General features: G+C 44.1%; 1 protein-coding gene and 1 long non-coding RNA gene across 8 annotated transcripts in view; one reads left to right on the top strand and one right to left on the bottom strand.

Annotated features, from left to right (window-relative positions):
* Positions 1 to 20595, top strand: part of TACC1 (transforming acidic coiled-coil containing protein 1) — a 126927-nt gene that overhangs the window by 7102 nt on the left and 99230 nt on the right. Inside the window, exon 1 of one of the 6 annotated variants that reach the window (XM_070459866.1) lies at positions 18652 to 18832. The exons of 1 other annotated variant lie outside the window; for it this stretch is intronic. In XM_070459866.1, coding sequence (XP_070315967.1) covers positions 18756 to 18832 — 77 coding nt within the window. In that variant the 5' untranslated portion in view covers positions 18652 to 18755. Of the gene's footprint in view, positions 1 to 18651; positions 18833 to 20595 lie in introns of those variants that run through there. 4 more of the 6 variants (XM_070459874.1, XM_070459875.1, XM_070459873.1 and 1 more) reach the window with 4 other exon arrangements.
* On the bottom strand, positions 11404 to 19350 carry LOC139032575 (uncharacterized). 2 transcript variants are annotated; one of them, XR_011485104.1, is made up of 2 exons: positions 19017 to 19350; positions 11404 to 13715 (listed from the first exon to the last, which is right to left on the bottom strand). It is a non-coding gene; the product is annotated as an uncharacterized lncRNA (long non-coding RNA). The 2 variants fall into 2 exon arrangements; XR_011485103.1 differs by lacking the exon at positions 19017 to 19350 and adding an exon at positions 14790 to 16406.

The raw sequence follows: 20595 nt of genomic DNA, 5'->3' as shown, positions 1-20595 counted from the left end.
CTCGCACCCCGCAACTACTGAGCCTGTGCTCTAGAGCCTGTGGTCGGCAACAAGAGAAGCCGCTGCAATAGAGGCTCCTGCATCGCAACTAGAGAGCAGCCCCCCACTCACTACAGCTAGGGAAAAAGCCCATGCAGCAGTGAAGACCCAGCACAGCCAAAAGTAAAATAAACAAATAAAATTACAATACAAAACAAAAACAGGCATTTAATATCTCAAGGTTCTGGAGGCCAGAAGTCCAACCTCAGCATCCCTGGGCAGAAATCAAGGTATCATCAGGGCCGTGTTCACTCCAGCCTCTTTAGGAGAGGATGGTTCAGGTGGGCTGGAGTTGAGTATTTCCCTTCCCAGGTCAGTTAGGCTCTGATCATAGCAGGGTAGACTCTGGTTAACTAGTTTTCACTGAAGACTCACAGAATTCAAAGGCAAGCAGGAAATGGGGGCAGGGGAGAAGTATGGGATTGACATATCAGTTCAGTTCAGTTGCTTAGTTGTGTCTGGCTCTTTGGGACCCCATGAACTGCAGCACACCAGGCCTCCCTGTCCATCACCAACTCCCAGAGGTTACTCAAACTCATGTCCATCGAGTCGGTGATGCCATCCAACCATTTCATCCTCTGTTGTCCCCTTCTTCTCCTGCCTTCAATCTTTCCCAGCATCAGGGTCTTTTCAAAGAGTCAACTCTTCACATCAGGTGGTGGCCAAAGTATTGGAGTTTCAGCTTCAGCATCAGTCCTTCCAATGAATATTCAGGACTGATCTCCTTTAGGATGGACTGGTTGGATCTCCTTGCAGTCCAAGGGACTCTCAAGAGTCTTCTCCAACACCACAGTTCAAAAGCATCAATTCTTTGGCTTTCAGCTTTCTTTATGGTCCAACTCCCACACCCATACATGACTTCACTATCACTGAAACATTGACATATGCACACTACTATATTTAAAACAGATAACCAACAAGGACCTACTGGATAGCACAGGGAACTCTGCTCCACATTCTGTAATAGCCTAAATGGAAAAAAAATTTGAAAAAGAATAGATATATGTGTATGTATAACTGAATCACTTTGCTATACACCTGAAACTAACACAACATTGTTCATCAACGATACTCCAGTGTAAAGTAAAAATTGAAAAAGAAGAACAGAATGCTCTGGCATGTTTCAAATGGTTTCCTGCCCCTTACCTTTGCTGGAAGCCCCCGGGGGATTTTTCTCTGTGGAAATTTGGTTTAGCTCCTGGAGGTAAATCTCACAATGCTGGGTCCCCTTGGAGTTTTAAACCTTCAGAGTTGTCCTTACTGAGCCCCCAGCAATTCATCAGTGACTGTTCACCCCAGCATGATTTCAGCTGTGGTTCTGATTGTGTATCTCTGCTCCGCTAAGTGGCAACTTCCTGCCTTCACTGGTACGTCTCTTCAGTCCTGGCTGCAGTGGTTTGCACTCTGTCTTCCCCGCCTCTTATGAATCCCAGAGGAGTTACTGACTTTTCAGTCTGTTTATCTTTTTACTTGTTGTTAGGACAGAGTGGTGACCTCCAAGCTCTCTATATGCGGAAATGGAAAACTCCACACGTGTTGACATGCTTCACGGAAGCATCATTCAGTCATTGGGGGATACATGTTGCTGAGAAGGCCTTTCACCCTCCAGACTCTCTAGTTCTCTTATCTTTGGGCCTGGCAGCTGGCCATCACAGTGACATTCCTGTGCTGAAGCCAGCAGATTTGTCACCAGATGAAACGCTGTAGGAGGCAAAATGGTGGCAGGTGTGATGGGGACCAAGACTGTGGAAGAGCCCAGCCAAGGGACCTCATGGATTCGGAAGTCGTTTGACTCCAGAGTTGAATCCTAGAACAGGGGGTTGGGGATTAATAGATGCAAACTATTGTATATAGAATGGGTGAGCAACAAGGTCCTGTATAGCATAGGGAACTATATTCAATACCCTGTGATAAACCATAATGGAAAAGCATATAAAAAAGAATGTGTATATATATATATATATATATATATATATATATATATATATATCACTGAATCCCTTTGCTCTACAGTAGAAATTAACACAACACTGTAAATCAGCTGCACTTCTATAAGACTGAAGAAAATAATTGAATCCTGGAGCACAAAAACTAGAATGTCCCCAAAAAGCAAAACCAAAAAAAAACATGGACTTCTCTGGCAGTCCAGTGGTTAAGACTCCGTGCTTTCAACGCAAGGGGCGTGGATTCAATCTCTGGCTGGGGAACTAAGATCCCACATGGCACATGGCGTGACCAGTAGACAAAAACAAAATGAAAATCTGAATACCTTCGGAAATTACTGGAGTCCACCACCTTGTTTTACAGATGAGGGAAATGAGGTCTGGGCAGGGGAACGTCCTTACTCACAGCCGGTCAGTGGCTGGATATTCTCCAGATCCAGGAGAAGACTGGAAGTCTTAGTTCTCACCAGTGCCCTCCTTCTGAGCAGTCTTTGCATAACCTTTGTAGGATTTCTATCCCAGTGAGTCCCACTTACTAGAAGCTGGTGGGCAGCAGGAACGCACTGGATGTCAAGTGTATGTTATTACGTGAAAGGAGGAAATGGTGCTGAAGGCTGTGGCGGATCAGTGACCCGGTCAACACGAGACGAGCAGGCTGACGCAGAGGGGCGGCAACACACAGCTTCCTTCTTTGAGAAAGCCTTGCTATGGAAACAAGTCAGCCGGACTAGACAATGCATTAATGATGCAGTCGATACACATTCTGCTACAAGTTCTATATCTCATCACACACCAGTGTGATGATCTCTGGCTAGAGGACAACTGGAAGGGCATCACTTCACTGCTGATTAAGCAAACCACCCCCGCAAATAGGTCATATTGACAGAAGAATACATCAGAAAAGACAATAATCCCTCTGTCCAGAGTTTATCTATTGGTAGAGTTCAGATCTGGAGCCACTCTTTAAGACTGAATGGCACTGAATAAAATGATTGACAGGCAGATGTTAACTAAATATAGGAAAGTTAATTTAAACAATATAAGTGGGTGATTTAAAAAAAATAATTCTTTTGTCTTTTACAACAGTTTCAGGTATACAGAAAAATTGTTGAAGGGAGTACAGAGTGTTTCAATATAACCCACCTCCAAAATCCCCTATTGTTATCATCTAACAATTGTGTGAGGCATACATGGATTTCCCAGGTGGTACTAGTGGTGAAGAACACGCCTGCCAATGCAGGAGATGGACGAGACGCAGGTTTGATCCCTGTGTCAGGAAAATCCTCTGGAGGAGGGCGTGGCAACCCATTCCAGTGTTCTTGCCTGGAAAATCCCATGGACAGAGGAGCCTGGAGGGCTACCGTCCATAGGGTTACAGGCTTGGACACAACTAAAGTGACTTAGCATGCACGCACGTGGTGCATATGTAACAATTTTTTAAAATATTTTTTTTGTGTCTACCATTTTTTAAATGTCTTTATTGAATTTGTTGTAATATTTTTCTGTCTTTATGTTTTGGTTATTGGGCCATGAGACACGTGGGATCTTAGTTCCCTAACTGGGGATTGAACCTGTACCCCCTGCATTGAAAAGTGAAGTCTTAACCACTGGACTGCCATGAACCAATATGGATACATCACTATTATTAACTAAAGTCCATACATCATTTAGATTTCATTAGTTTTTGCCTAATGTCCACTATCTGTTGCCAAGATTGAATAGGACAGCCTTCAAACAGTGATGGTACACATCAGACTAAGTCTCTGTGAGCTAACATGAAGCTCTAAAGCCAAGATTGGCAGAGAGACTTCCCACATTGGGCTGGAATGGCCAGGATTTTGTACCACCACCTTGCTCAGCCATTGACTGGGGGCAGCCAGAGAAGGCTGATAGCTCAGAAGCCCAGGCATTTGCAGCAACATGAATGGACCTGAGTGTCATACTGAGTGAAGTAAGTCAGACAGAGAAAGAGAAATATCGTATGATATCCCTTAAATGTGGAATCGAAAAAGAAATGATATAAATGAACTTATCTACAAAACAGAAACAGACTTACAGACTTAGAGAACGAACGTGTGGTTAGCAGAGGGGTTATGATGGGGGATGGAATGGTTAGGGAGCTGGGGACGGACATGTACACACTGCTCTATGTAAAATGGATAACCAACAAGGACCTACTGTAGCGCAGAGGGAAATCTGCTCAACGTCACGTGGCAGCCTGGATGGGAGGGGAGTCTGGGGGAGAGTGGAGGCACGTATGTGTCTGGCTGAGTCATCCTGTTGTGCACCTAAATCTATCACAACATTGTTAATCAGCTATACTCCAATATAAAAAGCTTTTTTTTTAAGTTAAAATAATAAATGTTTTGTTTAGCCAGATTGTATATAAAGAAAAAAAAAATCCTGGGCAGACTCTGAAAGCAATAACAGCTGGACATTAGCCACTAATCATATTTCTTGATATGCTGTGTGCTCGGTTGCTCAGTTGTGGACTGTAGCCCACCAGGCTCCTCTGTCCTCGGAATTTTCTAGGCAAGAATATTGGAACAGGTTGCCATTTCCTCCCCCAGGGGATCTTTCCAATCCAGGGATTGAACCTGAGTCGCTTGCCTCTCCTACAATTAGCAGGCGGGTTCTTTACCACTGTGCCACCCGGGAAGCCCACATTCCTTGATGCTGGGCTGCTACATCCATTTTTGACAAGAGTCTAAGTGCTCCAACTCTGTGTCTGCCAGAAAGACCTTTGAAGTTTCCAAGGAGAAGTTGGCTAACCATTTCAGGAATCTTGAGCAGAGGTGATCCCACTGGTCTCTTTCAGCTCTTGGGCCCCATGATGAGCTGCCTTGATCCTGAAGACTCAAGGATTCCATTTCTCATATTCATTCCACCTTGCTCAAGCCCCTGTCTCTCTTCCTACACTCTCTAGCTTATGCCCTGCTCTGTCCTAGAGATAAGATCAGGGACCAAGCATATTCATGGAGGATGGAAACTATGACTCCCACTCTGTTGCCCACACCTTCTTAGACTCCAGATGCTCAAAAAAAAGGGATGGGGGTAGATTACAGTATCAATAGCAACGTGGAGTATAGATAAAAGACTGTGAGTACCAGCAAGAAAAGGTTGAAAAATTCAAAGCTAAGACTACACAGGCCAAATCCTGTTTGGAAATGTCCTGTGCCTTGAACATGAAAAATTGCAGAACAACAGCACTTCGTTCTGATCTGTGCATACACCACACCTGGCAAGGCAGGATATTTTTATTTTCTTCCATCCTAACTCCTATGGGTGCCCCTGGATTTTTATCTGCAGATGTGGAATCACTGCAGTGCAACTCTGGTCTTTCAACCTGCAGCAAAGTGGAAAACTTCCCGAAGAAAGTGTGGCTCTGATGCTTTGTTCTACCTGTGTCACTTTTTCTTTTATTTAACTTATTTAAAAGGTTAAAAGCCTGTTTTATTCTTGCAACTTGGCAGGTCTGCCTGGCTCACAAATGTCCTAAGATAAACAAGCGAGGTCTGTACATAACCTCTTAGGACAGTCTTAGCTTCTGAGCCAAAAAAGACTTTTAATATTTACTTTGTCTCTTTTTAAAGATTTCCTTTTAATGTTTGTTTCTGCTTTGAAGTATTTTCAGATTCCATAGACCCTGTTTGTTTTGCCCAGCCAGAGAATAGTAGATTTTTTTTTCTTATATTCATTCTGCTATTTTTATACAGTGAACCATGCATACTGATTTTAATTCCAAACGCTCACATATGAAAGTGCTTCCTTGAACCCAGACCCTCAGGACTTTTGCCAGCCTCCTCATTTTAGTGTCTGCTTTGTCATTTTTTGGTGGAATAACTAAAGTCAAAACCTGCTGGGTCAGGGGGTGGAAATAAAGTATTGGTGGATGAACTCTTCTGATCTTCCATTCCCAGGACCAGAGAGTGGGGTGGTAGGTGGTAGGTGGTGGTTTAGTCACTCAGTCATGTTCAACTCTTTTTTGACCCCATGGACTGTAGCCCACCAGGCTCCGCTCTCCATGGGATTTCCCAGGCAAGAATACTGGAGTGAGTTGCCATTCCCTTCTCCAGGGGTTCTTCCCGATCCAAGGATCAAACCTGCATCTCCTGCTTGGCAGGCGAATTATTTACCACTGAACCACCAGGGAAGATCAATGGAGTGGGAATCCATGTTTAAATACCCAGTGGCTGTTCCAGGTCACTACCCCAAAATTACATGAGACCCAGAAAAGTACTAAGAGTTAATATTCCAAGAAGATACTTGTGGTTACTGAATCCAGGATGTTTGAATTAGAGGCAGGTTCTGTCTCTGAACACAATGCCAGAGTGCAAAAAAAATACTGTCCTTAAAAAGTAAATCAATAAAAAGCCCACAAAGTTTTCAGTGTCCCTGAAGCATTATGTAGGACTAGAAATGGCAACTAAATGAAATTTTAAAAAAAGAAGAAGAAGAAGGTTTTTAAGTGCGTTCATTCCTCTCCCTGAGAATACAGATTGAAATCGTGAACTTGGCAGCTGCTTCCACTGGAGACCAAGGTCACAGGTCTGAAGCACTAGCTCTCTTCTGGAAATTTCCCGCTTATGGGAGATGACAGTTGCCTCACCTTGAAATAGGGGAACACTTTCTTTCCCCCCCCACTGTTTTTTTTTTTTTTTTTGCTAGCACAGCATGTTGGAGAACAGTCACAGCAAGTGGCTGTTGGAATTACAGAGGAATTGCTGAGAAGTCGCCTTGAGCAAAGGGCATTTGGCTGGAAACTTGCACTAAAAAGTTACCTTGTAAGTCAGCATGTGACTTCCACCTGACTTATTCAGTCCCAAGGGTTCCAAGCCAGAGGAAAAAAGGTCCTGGTCTGGGCTGCGGGCGTGTTCATTCTTTAGAGTTGACTGGGAATCATTTCAAAGACAATCAACAAAGGTAACTTCTCCCTTTGACACTGAGGATATACGGGAGGGCTCCTAAAGTAAAATGTTTTATTTCTAATCAAAATAACAGGCGTATGATCTTTATATTTAGATTAGGTGTGAATGAAGGAGATAAGGATTGAAGAAGGAGCAGGACTGTGCAGGGATGGGCAAATCTGCCTCCGGGTTCCAACCTTAGCTGTGTCTCTTGACCCTGGGCAAGTCGCTGGCACACCAGGGCCTTGGTTGACTTAAATTTAAAAAAAAAGAAGGTGGAACTAAATGGCCTCTAAAAGCCTTTCCAGCTCTGTTCCAGGAATCAGCCTCTTAGTTTTTAATTTTTTGCTCTGTCTAGACTAAAGCAATGATGCAAGCTGGAATTAGGATGTAGATTTGCAAGAATGTCATCTTTTAAAATTTTTTTTATTAAAAAATTTTTTTTAATGAATATAGTTGATTTACAATGTTGTATTAATTTCTGCTGTACAACAAAGTCAATCAATTACACTGTTGTGTGTGTGTATATATATATATATATGTGAGTGGTATATATACATATATCACACATATATATCATATATATACAAATGAGTGATATATATACATATATCCACTCATTTTTAGATTCTTTTCCCATATAGGTCTTTACAGCGCATTGAGTTCCCTGTGCTGTTCAGTATGTCCTTATTAGTTATCTATTTCACATATAGCAGTGTGTATATGTGTATGTATATCAATCCCAATCTCCCAATTTATCTCTCACCCTACCTTTTTCCCTCTTGGTAACCATAAGTTTGTTTACTACATCTGTGACTCTAATAAATTCATTTGTACCACTTTTTTAGATTCCACATACTAGTAATACCTTATGGTATTTGTCTTTCTTGCAAGAGGGTCGGTCATCTTGAGGCTTGTAGCAGGCTTCAGGCGACTCTCAAGGCAGGCATTTATATATACTTGTCAATCAGGGCAGGCTTAGATGTTCCGTGGTGTTATGGATTAGAGTCCTTCCACCTCAAGTTTATGTATGGCTGCGTGAACTCAGCTATCTCAACAGCATTCTAGCCAGCAGGGAAAAGAAAGAACCAAAAAAAAAAGAAAAAAGTTGGCGGAGGGGGCGGGGGTGGGGGGTGGATCACCTCCTGTCTTAGTCCATCTGGACTGCTATTACAAAATACCACAGACTGGGTCCTTTATAAACAACAAAAATTTATTTCTCATAATTTTAGAGGCTGGATGTCTGAGATCGTGGTCCCAGGATGGCTGCTTTTCCAATGAGGGCCTCTTCTCAGTTCATAGCGGTGCCTTCTAACTGTGTCCTCTCGAGGTGGATGGGGCAAAGAATCTCTCTGGAACTCTTTTATAAGGGCACTGATTCCATTCGTGAGGGCTCCACCACCATGATTTCAGTGTCTCCCAAAGGCTCCCTCTCCTAATACCATCACCTTTGCATGTTTGGATTTTAACATGAATTTTAGAGGGATACGAACATTCAGGCCATAGTACCCTCCCCACTGGCCATGAATGATACTTTTCGGAAGTTGAACTTGACACTTCTGTTGCCATTCCATTGACCAAAATTTAGGTACTTGGTCACATCTAAGTGCAATAGAGACTGGGAAACATAGCCTTTGTTCATAATATCTAAAAACCAGCATTGTTTTTGCTTGTTTTAAGAGAGAGGGGGAAAACAGGTATTAGAGAATATTAGTCTCTGTCACCTTGAGAGATTACAGACTTATTACAGTTATGCAATGAACTACTTTGGTACTTATCTCTTAGAACAACTGCAGGGCCCATAGCAAATTACTTTTAGTATTCCAAACGAATAAACGAATCTATATCCTGTGGAGGTGACTTTGATTTTTGAAAGCAGGCCAGAGTCACTCAGGAAAATGTGATGAGTAAGATGTGTGATAAAGCTGAGAATTACCATTTCATAAGAATGAGATGTGGGCTTTTATTCCTGGACATTATAGGCTCTACTGGGCATTAGGACCATCCTACAGAAGGTAACTCTGAGGACTTCCCTGGTGTCCAGTGGTTAAGAATCTGCCTTCTAATATAGGAGACATGGGTTCAATACCTGGTCAGGGGACTAAGAGCCTATGTCCCTTGGGGCAACTGAGTCCTCGAGCTGCAGCTAGAGAGAATCACACCCACTACGATGAAGATTCCACGTGCCACGAGGAAAGATCCTGGGTGCTGCAACTAAGACCTAAAGCAGCCAAAAATAAATTAATTAATATATAAAAAAAAGAAAAGAAACTCTAGAACTTGGATAGAATACATAATGCAATTACCTAAGGGCACTGAAGAAAGAGAAATAGTTGGATTCTGGTGCTACATGTTGCTTGGAGAAGAGGAGATGAGGAGTCAGACAAGTGGACTCTGTGCCACAGCTGTTTTTTTTTGGCTGCGCCTGCACCTCGAGGCATGTGGGCTCTTAGTTTCCTGACCAGGGATTGAACCCACCCGCCCTGCGCTGGAAGCCTGGAGACTTACCCGCTGGACCACCAGGGAAGTCCCTGCGGCCAATGCTTTCTGCACAGGGCTAAGTGTAGTCCACCCGGTGGCTTGTGTGATAAAGAGGCATATAGGAGAAACTCTCAAGTCCTGCCTGCTCTCCTAAGGGATGAAAGAAGAGAAGTCAGGAAATGATGAATGCTGAAAAAAGTGGGGGAACCCAGAAAGGAAAGAGTCCTAAGTGGAGATCACTAAACCCTTGAAACACGTGTGCAGAAAATACTCAGAGCAGCTCAGCTACGCAGGAGTCTGCACTCAGGCTCAATGAGAAATGATCAATGAGAAAATGATCTGCTGAGATGAAAGGAAAACAATTCTCACCAGTGAAAAGTAGTGGAGCCTGAAATCGGCACAACTTCATATTCATGATGTCCATGACACAGTCCAAAATTAGATACCTAACATATGAAGAACTATGGGGCTTCCCTGGTGGCTCAGATGGTCAAGGATCCGCCTGCAATGCAGGAGACCTGGGTTCGATCCCTGGGTTGGGAAGATCCCCTGGAGAAAAGAATGGCTACCCACTCTAGTATTCTTGCCTGGAGAATTCCATGGACAGAGGAGCCTGGTGGGCTACAGTCCGTGTGATCGCAGAGTCGGACACGACTGAGTGACTAACACTTTCAGTTTCACTTTTCATGAAGAGCTGTTAAGCCACAAAAAAGACATGGAGAAATCTTTAATGCATGGCCTAAGTGGAAGAAGTCAGTCTTCAAAGGCTACATATTGTGTGATTCTAACTACATGACGTTCTGCAATAGGCAACACTATGGAGACAATAAAAATATATCACTGGTTGCCAGGGGAGAGGGAAGGGGAAGGATGAACAGGCAGAGAACAGAGGATGTTTAGGGCAGTGAAACTATTCCGTATGACACAGCAATGGTGGAAACACGTCATTATATATTTGCCAAAACTTGGTATGCAGGATACATACCAAGAGTGAACCCTGATGTAAACTATCAACTTTGGGTGACAATGACATGTCAGTGCAGGTTCATTGGTTGTGACATATGTATCACTCTGGAGGGAGGGGGTTGGTAGTGGGGAGGCTGTGTGAGTTTGAGGGCAGGGGGTATATATAAACTCTCTGTGCTTTCTGCTCATTTTAACTCTGCACCTAAAACTACTCTGAAAAATAAAGTCCAGTTAAAAAAAAATAGTTAAATGCAACGAGAGAAATAGAGGAAAACTAGTTAGTTCAGTCGCTCAGTCGTGTCTGACTCTTTGAGACCCCATGAACCACAGCACATCATGCCTCCCTGTCCATCGCCAACTCCCAGAGTTTACTCAAACTCATGTCCATTGAATCGGTGATACCATCCAGCCATCTCATGCTCTGTTGTCCCCTTCTCCTCCTGCCCCCAACCCCTCCCAGCATCAGGGTCTTTTCCAGTGAGTCAGTTCTTCACATCAGGTTGCCAAAGTATTGGAGTTTCAGCTTCAACAGCAGTCCTTCCAATGAACATTCAGAACTGATTTCCTTTAGGATGGATTGGTTGGATCTCCTTGCAGTCCAAGGGACTCTCAAGAGTCCTCCCCAACACTACAATTCAAAAGCATCAATTCTTCGGCACTCAGCTTTCTTTATAGTCCAACTCTCACATCCATACATGACCACTGGAAAAACCATAGCCTTGACTTAGATGGACCTTTGTTGGCAAAGTAATATCTCTGCTTTTTAATATGCTGTCTAGGTTGGTATAACTTTTCTTCCAAGGAAGTAAGCGTCTTTTTAATTTCATGGCTGCAGTTACCATCTGCAGTGATTTTGGAGCCCAAGAAAATAAAGTCTGCCACTGTTTCCACCGTTTCTCCATCTATTTTCCATGAAGTGATGGGACTGGATGCCATGATCTTAGTTTTCTGAATGTTGAGCTTTAAGCCAACTTTTTCACTCTCCTCTTTCAGATGGATAGTAAAAGATATATCAATATTAAGCACAAGAAGGCTAGAGAGGCTATATTAGTATCAAACAAAAGAGATTTCCAAAAAGAATTTATTACTAAAGATAACAGAATGATGAGTGTTAGTTACTCATGACGCCATAAAGATCACAAATTTGTCTGTGCTCAGGAACAGCTTCAACATACATGCAGCAAAAATGGACATAATTAAAGGTAGAGATAGGCCATCATAACTGGAGATTTTAATGTCTCTCAGAAATTGAATAAACAAACAAAAGTGAGCAAAGACAGAAAATCTTAACAACTGTATCAGCCACCATGACCTAATTGGTATTTAGAGAAACACTTCACCCAACAACCGCAAAGTGTATACGCAAGTGCACACAATGGGTTTATCAGGATAGATTACATTCTGGACCATAAACAAGTCTCAGTAAATTTTGAAAGTTTGTTCTCTGTCCACAGCACAATTAAATTAGAAACTAAGAACAATAAGAGAGCTAGGAAAATCCCAAGTATTTGGAAATGAAACAACACCCTTTTAATATTGACTGGTGTGAAGAAGAAATCACAAGAGACAGAAATATTTTGTACTGAAGGATAACAAAAACACATTTCGAAATTTGTGGGATGTAGCTAACATAGCACTTACAGGGAAATAATTTATAGCTTTGAATGCCTTTAAGAGGAAAACAAGAAGGGTCTCAAATCACTGATCTAAGTTTCCACCTTTAAAACTAGAAAAAGAGCAGAGCAAATTAAACCCAAAGCACTCAGAAGGAAGGAAAGTATAAAGATAAGACAGAAATCAATGAAATAGAGAACAGAAAAAAGAAAACCAGTAAAACCAAAGGCCAGTCATTTGAAAAAGTTAATAGGATTGATAAATTTCAAGCCTGGCTGACAAACAAGAAGAAAAGAAATTGCCAATATCAGTAATGAAAGAATATGTTGCTACAGATCCTTCAGACATTAAAACAGATCCAGACAACAATCCATTATTAGTAGTATGAACAACTTTATGCCTTTAAATGTGACACCTAAGGACTTCCCCAGCAGTCCAGTGGTTAAGAATCTGCTTATCAATACAGATATAGAAAAACCTAAGGGAATGTGGATTCAGTCCCAGGTTGTGAAACTAAAATCCCACTTGCCAACTAAGCCTGCACACCATGATGACAGAGTCCATGCACTCTGGAACCTGCGTGCCACAACTAGAGAGCCTGTATTTGAATGAAGAGCCCTCAGGCTGCAAGGAAAATCCCTCATGTAGCAACCAAGGCCTGATACAATCAATCAATCAATCAATCAATCAATCAGTATTAAGAAAAGGAAGATAAGAAAGGTGACTGCTTAAAAATAAAAATGACCAAAAAAAAAAAAAAAAAGAAAAATGACCACTTAGGTGAAATGGACACTTTCTGGGGAAGATGTAAATTATGAAGCTGACCCAAGAAAAAACAGAATGCTTGAACAACACTGTATCAATTACAGAATTTGGAGTTGAAACGCCTTCTGACAAAGAAAACTCCAGGCTCAGATGGTTTCACTGGTGAATTCTATCAAACATTTAAAGAAGAAATGATGTTAATACCAATCCTAAAAACTCTCAAAAAATAAAGGGGGAAGAAACACTTTCCAACTCATTGTATGATGCCAGTATTATCTTGATTCCAAAGCCAGATGAAGACATCTTAAGAAAGAAACTAGAGACCAATAAGCCTCATGAATATAGATACAAAATTCCTCAACAAAATATGAGCCATCCAAATATTAGCAGCATATAAGAAAACTATACACCATGATCAAGGGGCTATACAAGACTGTTCTAACATCCAAAAAAATCTATAATTCAACAAATTAATAGAATATGGGGGAAAACAATATGATCATTTTAATAAGTGCAGAGATAGCATTTGTCAAAATTCAACATCCTTTTATCATGGAAATGTTTTAGTAAATTGTAAATTTAAAAAAATCTTCTCAACTGCATCTGCAAAATCTGACAGCTAATATACTACAATGCAAAGGATTTTATGCTTTCTATCTAAGATAAGGAACAAGGCAAGGATTACCAGTTTTATTTAACAATGTATAGAAGTGCCTCAGAGAAAGCAATGGCACCCCACTCCAGTACTCTTGCCTGGAAACTCCCATGGACAGAGGAGCCTGGTAGGCTGCAGTCCATGGGGTCGCTAAGATTCAGACAGGACTGAGCGACTTCACTTTCGCTTTTCACTTTCATGCATTGGAGAAGGACAGAGCAACCCACTCCAGTGTTCTTGCCTGGAGGATCCCAGGGACAGGGGAACCTGGTGGGCCCCCGTGTATGAGGTCGCACAGAGTCTGACACGGCTGAAGTGACTTAGCAGCAGCAGCAGCAGAAGTGCCTAGACAATGGAGAAAAAAGCATACAGATTATAAAGAAGGAGTAACACTATATGTGCAAATGATATTGTATAGAAAAACCTAAGGAACCCACAAAAAAGCTATTAAGTAATAAGTGAGTTTAGCAAGGTTGCAGGATACAATATACAAAAGTCAACTGTATTTCTATTTACTAGCAACTAACATTTAGAAAGTAAATTATAAAACAATTCCATTTACAGTAGTATAAATACACTAAGGAATAAATTTAGCAAGAGATATGTAAGACCTGTTGGCTGAAAACTATAAAACTATGGGAAATTCAAGAAAATCTACATGAATAGAGAGCTGTATCATGTCCATGGATCAGAAGTCTCAAAACTGTTAAACTGGGAATCCCTATTTGAATTAGTCAATAGAATCCCTGTAGAAATCCAAACAGGTTTTTTAAAAAGAAATTTTAAAAAATAAATACAAAGAAAGAAATTTATAATTTTATTTTAAAATTTATACAGTAAGACACAGGACCTAGAGTAGTCAAAACTATTTTGAAAATTGAGAACAGTGTTGGAGCACTGACATTACCTGGTTTCAAGAACAGTGTGTGACTCGTAAGCAATAAATCCAGTTTTATCCTGTGGCTTATAAACTGGCATTTAAATAATTTCCAAAACAGGAAGGATGGTACAGCTCTAAAATAAGCAGGTAGCTTCCCAACTTGTCTACTTTGAAGGGTATTCATTTGGCATGATTACTGGGGTGGGAGGGGCACATACATGTGAAACATAAGCTTTGTAATCAAGACAGAACTGGGTTTTAATATTGGATATTTTATTATTGGATATATTGAATATATTGAATATCCAATAGTCCAATATTTTAGTATTTAATATTTAATGCCCATTGAATATTGGGCATTTAAATATTGAGTAGTTAAATATTGGACTTACCTCTCTACTTGTCAGTTTCTTCAGCTTGAAGTGGGGTGCACAGTGTAAAATTTAAGGAAATACAGCATAGAAGCTAAGCTCTGTGATAGCTCTGGATCTAGCCTCCCTGGGTTAGAACCTGGGCTCTGCGATTATTTATTCACTTACTTATTGCTGTGCTGGATTCTCATTGCTGTGAGACGGCTTTCTCTAGTTGCGGTGCGAGGCCTTCTCATTTGTGATGGCTTCTCTTGCTGCAGAGCAAAGGCTCTGGGGCGTGTGGGCCTCAGTCTTTGCAGCTTTCGGCTCAGTAGTTGTGGCGCACACGCTTAGTCGCTTCGTGGGATGTGAGATCGTCCCAGACCAGGGATCAAACTTACGTCCCCTGCGTTGTGAGGTGGATTCTTAACCACTGGACCACCAGGGAAGTCCTGCTATTATTTCTTACTGAGTGGACTTAAGTGTATTTAATCCTTCTGTGCTTCACTTTACTCTTTGTAAATTGAGCATACTAAAAGTACCTACCCAAAATGTCTCGATGTACTAAATGAGTTAATAAATCTAATGCACTGAGAACAGAATCTGGCATATAAAGTGTTCAACAGATATTACCTACTGTGATCTTTCCCCAGTACTCTGAGGACTAACTGGTTACTTTTGTCAACCATCAAGCACAGGTATTCTGGTACCCAAAGAGCATTAGCCCCCATCCCTCCTCTGAGCAAAAGTCACCTTCTGGGGGTAGGATTTGATAACTGAAGGATGTCTTTTGCCATCTCGGGGGAAATCTTGAATTTCAGTTTGTTAAATTTTCTATTTTTACTCTTTTTTCAATGTTTAAAAATGCCTTACTAACAGAATTACAAAGCACGAAGGGAAACCCTAACACTGGGTATCAGACACTACCCCTCCTGGTCCCCATCAGGCCTTTTCTCTGAAAAGCCCTCATTCTGTTTATTTCCCCAAAACATGAATTCCCTTTACTAACAGACTCACAGACTTAGAGAATAAACTTATGGTTGCCCAGGAGAAGGATGGGGGGGAAGGAAAGTTACGGATGTTTGGAACTGACATGTACACATGACTATATTTAAAATGGATACCCAAGGGCCTACTGTAGAGTAGAGGGAACTCTGCTCAGCGTGATGAGGCAGCCTGGGTGGGAGGGGAGGTTGGGGGGAATGGATACATGGATATGTACAGCTGAGCTCCTCTGCCGTGCACCTGAAACTCTCACAACATTGTTAATCAGCTATATTCCAATATAAAATAAAAAGTTAAAAAAAAAAAAGAAAAGAATTCCCTTCACTGACTTCACTGATGACCCGTCTCTGGATAAGCCAGGGCAGTAAGAACAAGCATCTCAGTAGAGATGCCCTTTGCACCCCCGTGGGACTACCTTTCACATTCTTGTGCAGACTCCTTTTCTCCTTCATTCTCTCTATTTCTCTGCACCGCACTAGGATATAGGCTTCCTTTCTTTTCCTTTCAACCATTTTAGTGATGCTACCCTCTGCTTTTCTGCGGAAACAGTGAGAAAACTCCCAACAGCCCATCTTGTCTACTGGGGGTGGGGGAGGGGGAGAAAACTTTCCCATCCCCCTTTTCCTTCTCTCCTGGCTTCCCCTCCCACTTCCCCCTTGGAATGACCCACCTTTCTCCCTGGATGGGGCTGAACAGTTCCTCGGGAAGGGGCCACAGCTCTGACAGGGCTGTTTGCCTTCTCAATGACACTTGGATGATCACATTGCCTTAGTATTCCAGACAGAATGCGGGGAGAATTCGAACTTCTGCCAAGAGTCAACTTTTCTTCAGCTCTATGAAATCTACCCCCACAAAACCTCATTGCCCCTGTCTCACTCTACTGGTGTACTAATTAATGTTTCTTTTCCCAGCCCCCAGTATTCTACTTATTTATGTCTATCTACAATGCAGCAGCATCCTGAACACTGGGGACTCTCTGGCTATAGGAGGGTAAAGATAATGTATAAACAGGAAGTCAACATTTGACATAAAAAAAAGAGAGAGTCATTGTAAATATAGGAGGGGTTTCCTATCCTTTGTGGAAACGTGAATATGTAACTGCATACATCTGTCCTGCCTGTAGCTTCCACTCAAGGAGGAAGTTAACATTCAGCACCAGTCTGTCTGCTTAACCACAGGTTCATTCATTCATTTGGCAAATATTTGTTATACATAAGCCAGGATACAGGCGTTGTGCCAGGCAGTAAGCTTGGATACAGAGATAAGGAAGTTTTCTTGCCCTTAAAGAACAGAAAGACAAATAAATGAAGAGATAGTTGCAAAATAAGATCAGTAGGTGCTATGCTGGAGGAATTAACAAGTGATATGGGAGGAGGGTGATAATATATGTAGGAAGGATGCATTTATCAGCAATGATAGGTATCTACTAGGTGCCAAAAAATTGATGCTTTTGAACTGTGGTGTTGAGGAAGACTCTTGAGAGTCCCTTGGACTGCAAGGAGATCCAACCAGTCCATCCTAAAGGAGATCAGTCCTGGGTGTTCATTGGAAGGACTGATGCTGAAGCTGAAACTCCAATACTTTGGCCACCTGATGCGAAGAGCTGACTCATTGGAAAAGACCCTGATGCTGGGAAAGATTGAAGGCAGGAAGAGAAGGGGACAACAGAGGATGAGATGGCTGGATGGCATCACCGACTCGATGGGCATGAGTTTGAGTCAACTCCGGGAGTTGGTGATGGACAGGGAGGCCTGGCATGCTGCGATTCATGGGGTCGCAAAGAGTTGGACACAACTGAGCGACTTAACTGAACTGAACTAGGCATGTGTCTGGCAGTATTGGGAGGACAATGAAAACAAACTCCCCTTCGTCGCAGAGTTTACGTTCTAGTGAAGGAAACAGGCAATAAGAAAAAGCTGTAAGATCAGAATACAGGATAATGGTGTGGAAGGCAATCTGAGTTGGGTCTGGAAGGATAAACAGGTGTTAGGAAAGAGGGCATTCCATATTTTAAGCTAAAAAAAACCTGGGGTGGAGGAGAGGTAGCTGGAGGGGAGCGAATTGGAAGGTGGGAAGGGAACCGATGAAGAAAAGCCTGAAATAGTTTGAAAGGAAGTTATAAGGAGTATGGTGTGTATGTTAGTCTCTCGGTCGAATCCAACTTTTTGTGACCCCAAGGACTGTAACCCACCAGGTTTCTCTGTCCATGGAATTCTCCAGGCAAGAATACTGGAGTGGGTTGCCATTCCCTCCTCCAGTGGGTCTACCCAACCCAGGGATTGAAGCTGGGTCTCCTGCATTGCACGCAGATTCTTTAACCATCTGAGCTACCAGGGAAGCCCTGTAAGGAGTATATGAGTAGGTACGTGACAGGGGTGATGGGAGGGACAGTATCTTATTTCCGACACAAGAGTTCGGAAGAGAATTCATTCATTGGTTGTCAGAACCGGAAGGGACATTAAGAGGTCAAGAATGATCATAGCCCTCTTATTTTACAAAAGAAAAGAAAGCAAGACTCGGGGAGGGCGCAGGAAGTTGTCCCGAGTTTTGGGGGGCACGAACAGGTCCCCTCCGTTTTCTACACGACTCTGCGCAGGCCTCTGTGCCGGACGAGCGTCTAGGGGAGGCCGCCCGGCGGGGAAGGCGGCCCGGGTCTGGGGTGCGGGCGCACACCGCCCCCTCCCGGGGCTTCTCCGCACGGCCGCCCCGCGGGGCCCCCTCCCAGCTGCGCCGCTAGCAGCCGCGCGCGGGGGCTCCCCGGGGGCCCGCCCGCGGCCGGGGCGAACTGGGAGCGCGACGGCCGCCGGGCCCTCCCGCCCCAGTCCACCTGTCGCCCTCCGCCGCCCTGGGGGGGCTCCCTGGCTCCGTGACCCGCGCGTTCCGCCTCGCCCGGGCGGGATCTCCGGGCGGGGGTCCCCGGGCCGCCGGGCGGGCCGAGCCCTGCGATTGGCGGAGAAGTCGCAGCGTCTCCAGCAACGCCCTTTCGCCGGCTCTCCCGGCGGCCGGGACCCTGTCCCTGACACCCCCGCCCACCCCGTGGCCCCACCCTTCCTCCGGCGCCCGCCTCCTCCTCCCGGCGGGGTCCGGGCCGGGCCGGCGCGCCGCGGAGCAACCACCGGCGGGCGCAGCCGGGGCCCCGCGCTCTGAGCCATGGGAGGCGCCCACTCTCAGAGCCCGAGGGGCCGGGAGCCGACCGCGGAGAGGTCCCCGAGACCCCGAGAGACCGCGTGAGTCCCAGCACCCCCACTCCCGCCCCCCAGACCCCAGGGGCCGCTGTTCGGGGCTTTGCCTGCCGGCCCGGGATGAGAGCGCACGGCGCCCGTCCCACCCGGGCTGGGAAAGTGGGGACTCCCGCGCGCGCCTGCGGGGCTCAGGGGTGGGCCTGGTGGGACATCCCGCCCCGAGCCTCACCTTGCGAGGCCCGGGGGACGCACGACCACGACTCCACGGGGACAGTATCGCCTCCAGGCGGGTTGCTGACCCGCGCCCGTCCTTGCTGCGCCCGGAGAGGGGAGGGGGCGGGGATGAGAGGACCCCGAAGTTTTCCAGACTCGTCCGAGCAGGAACACACACGTGTCCTCAAGGGCTCAGAAACACCCCGGAGACGGAGCCAGTTGCTGCAGGAGAAGAGATTAGAAAGGGACTCGAGTCGCAGAGATAACTGGCTCGTGTTGGCCTTCAGGGCTCAGGAACTTGACGCCGTGCTCGTTGTTCGCAAGAATTCCCTCTTGTTTGCTCCGAGGGCTTCATGATGATCTCAGAGAAAGGACTGTATTGTAGCGGCAGCAATTAGGCTTTTGTTCTGGGACAGCAACAACTGGGGACACCGAGTACCGAAATGCAAGTTTCGAAGGGACGTTTTTAGGAACGTGATTTAGAGCAAGTTGCTGGGGTTTGAAAGATGGCCTTGCTGTCTTATCGCAGAGAGGATACGTTGATGATAACTATTTATCTGAGAACGCAAACCATCTTTAAGCGTTTAATTAAAAATGTTTAAAGTGTGTGTGTGTGTGTGTGTGTGTGTCTTGGTAATGTCAAAGAATCCATACTCTATTTTAATTCAGCCAGTGCCAAAGCTGTTTAGTTGGAGAAAGATACACTTAGCCATCACATACAGACAGCCTGGGCCATGGGAGGGGCCTCTTTGGATTCTCTTTTCAAGACAAAGTAACTTCCAGAATATCCAGATGATAGACATGTTAGTTATTCCTCCCGATGGTTTACATATGATCACGAATCTAAACTTAGTCCAGGCATCTTATTAATCATAAGAATAGATGAGAATTATGGAGTAGATTAAAAATGTACCAAACCCTGTTCTAAATACTCTGCGTGTTAGTCCCCAAGAACACTGAGTTTGTTTCTCTAATGGCCCTCATTTTATTGGTGAGGAAGCTGAAACATCAATACAAAGAGAAGTGACTTGTTCAAGGTCACAGAACTACAAGGTGGGGGACCCAGATTTTGACTCCAGAGGTCCTGCTGCAGCCCTTTCCCACGGGAGTGTTGGGATTGATTTTAGGAAACGAACTTTTATCTCAGCAGGCAGAACACACCCCACTTTTTCCTTTAGTTCCCCCCAAATGAGGGAGAAATCTGAATTAGCAATGCTTATACCTAATGAGAAAAAAATTGCCGAAGTTGATTTAATTTTATAAAAAGCAAACGTAAGGGACGCCTCTGGTGGTCTAGTGGTTAAGACTTCTTCCAGTGCAGGGGATGAGGGTTCAATCCCTGGTTTGGGAACTAAGCTTTCCCGTGGCAGGAGCAGGTTGCAGGGGGTATGGTGGGTTATGGGGCAGCTAAGCCCCTGCAGTGCACCTACTGAACCCCCGCTACTGATCCCTGTGCCACAACTAAGACCCAGTGCAGCCAAATAAATAAATATTCAATAAACAAGCAAACAGAAGAGGCAGTGTAATACAGAGATGATGTTCAGATATGGTTTTAGAGGCCGATTGCCCAGGGTTGAATTCTAGGCTCTGCTCCT

Source organism: Odocoileus virginianus, chromosome 32 (genome assembly GCF_023699985.2).
Source record: "Odocoileus virginianus isolate 20LAN1187 ecotype Illinois chromosome 32, Ovbor_1.2, whole genome shotgun sequence".
In the NCBI taxonomy this organism is placed as follows: domain Eukaryota; kingdom Metazoa; phylum Chordata; class Mammalia; order Artiodactyla; family Cervidae; genus Odocoileus; species Odocoileus virginianus.
The sequence above is the reverse complement of the archived record's forward strand: the minus strand, read 5'-3'. Positions and strand labels throughout refer to the sequence as shown.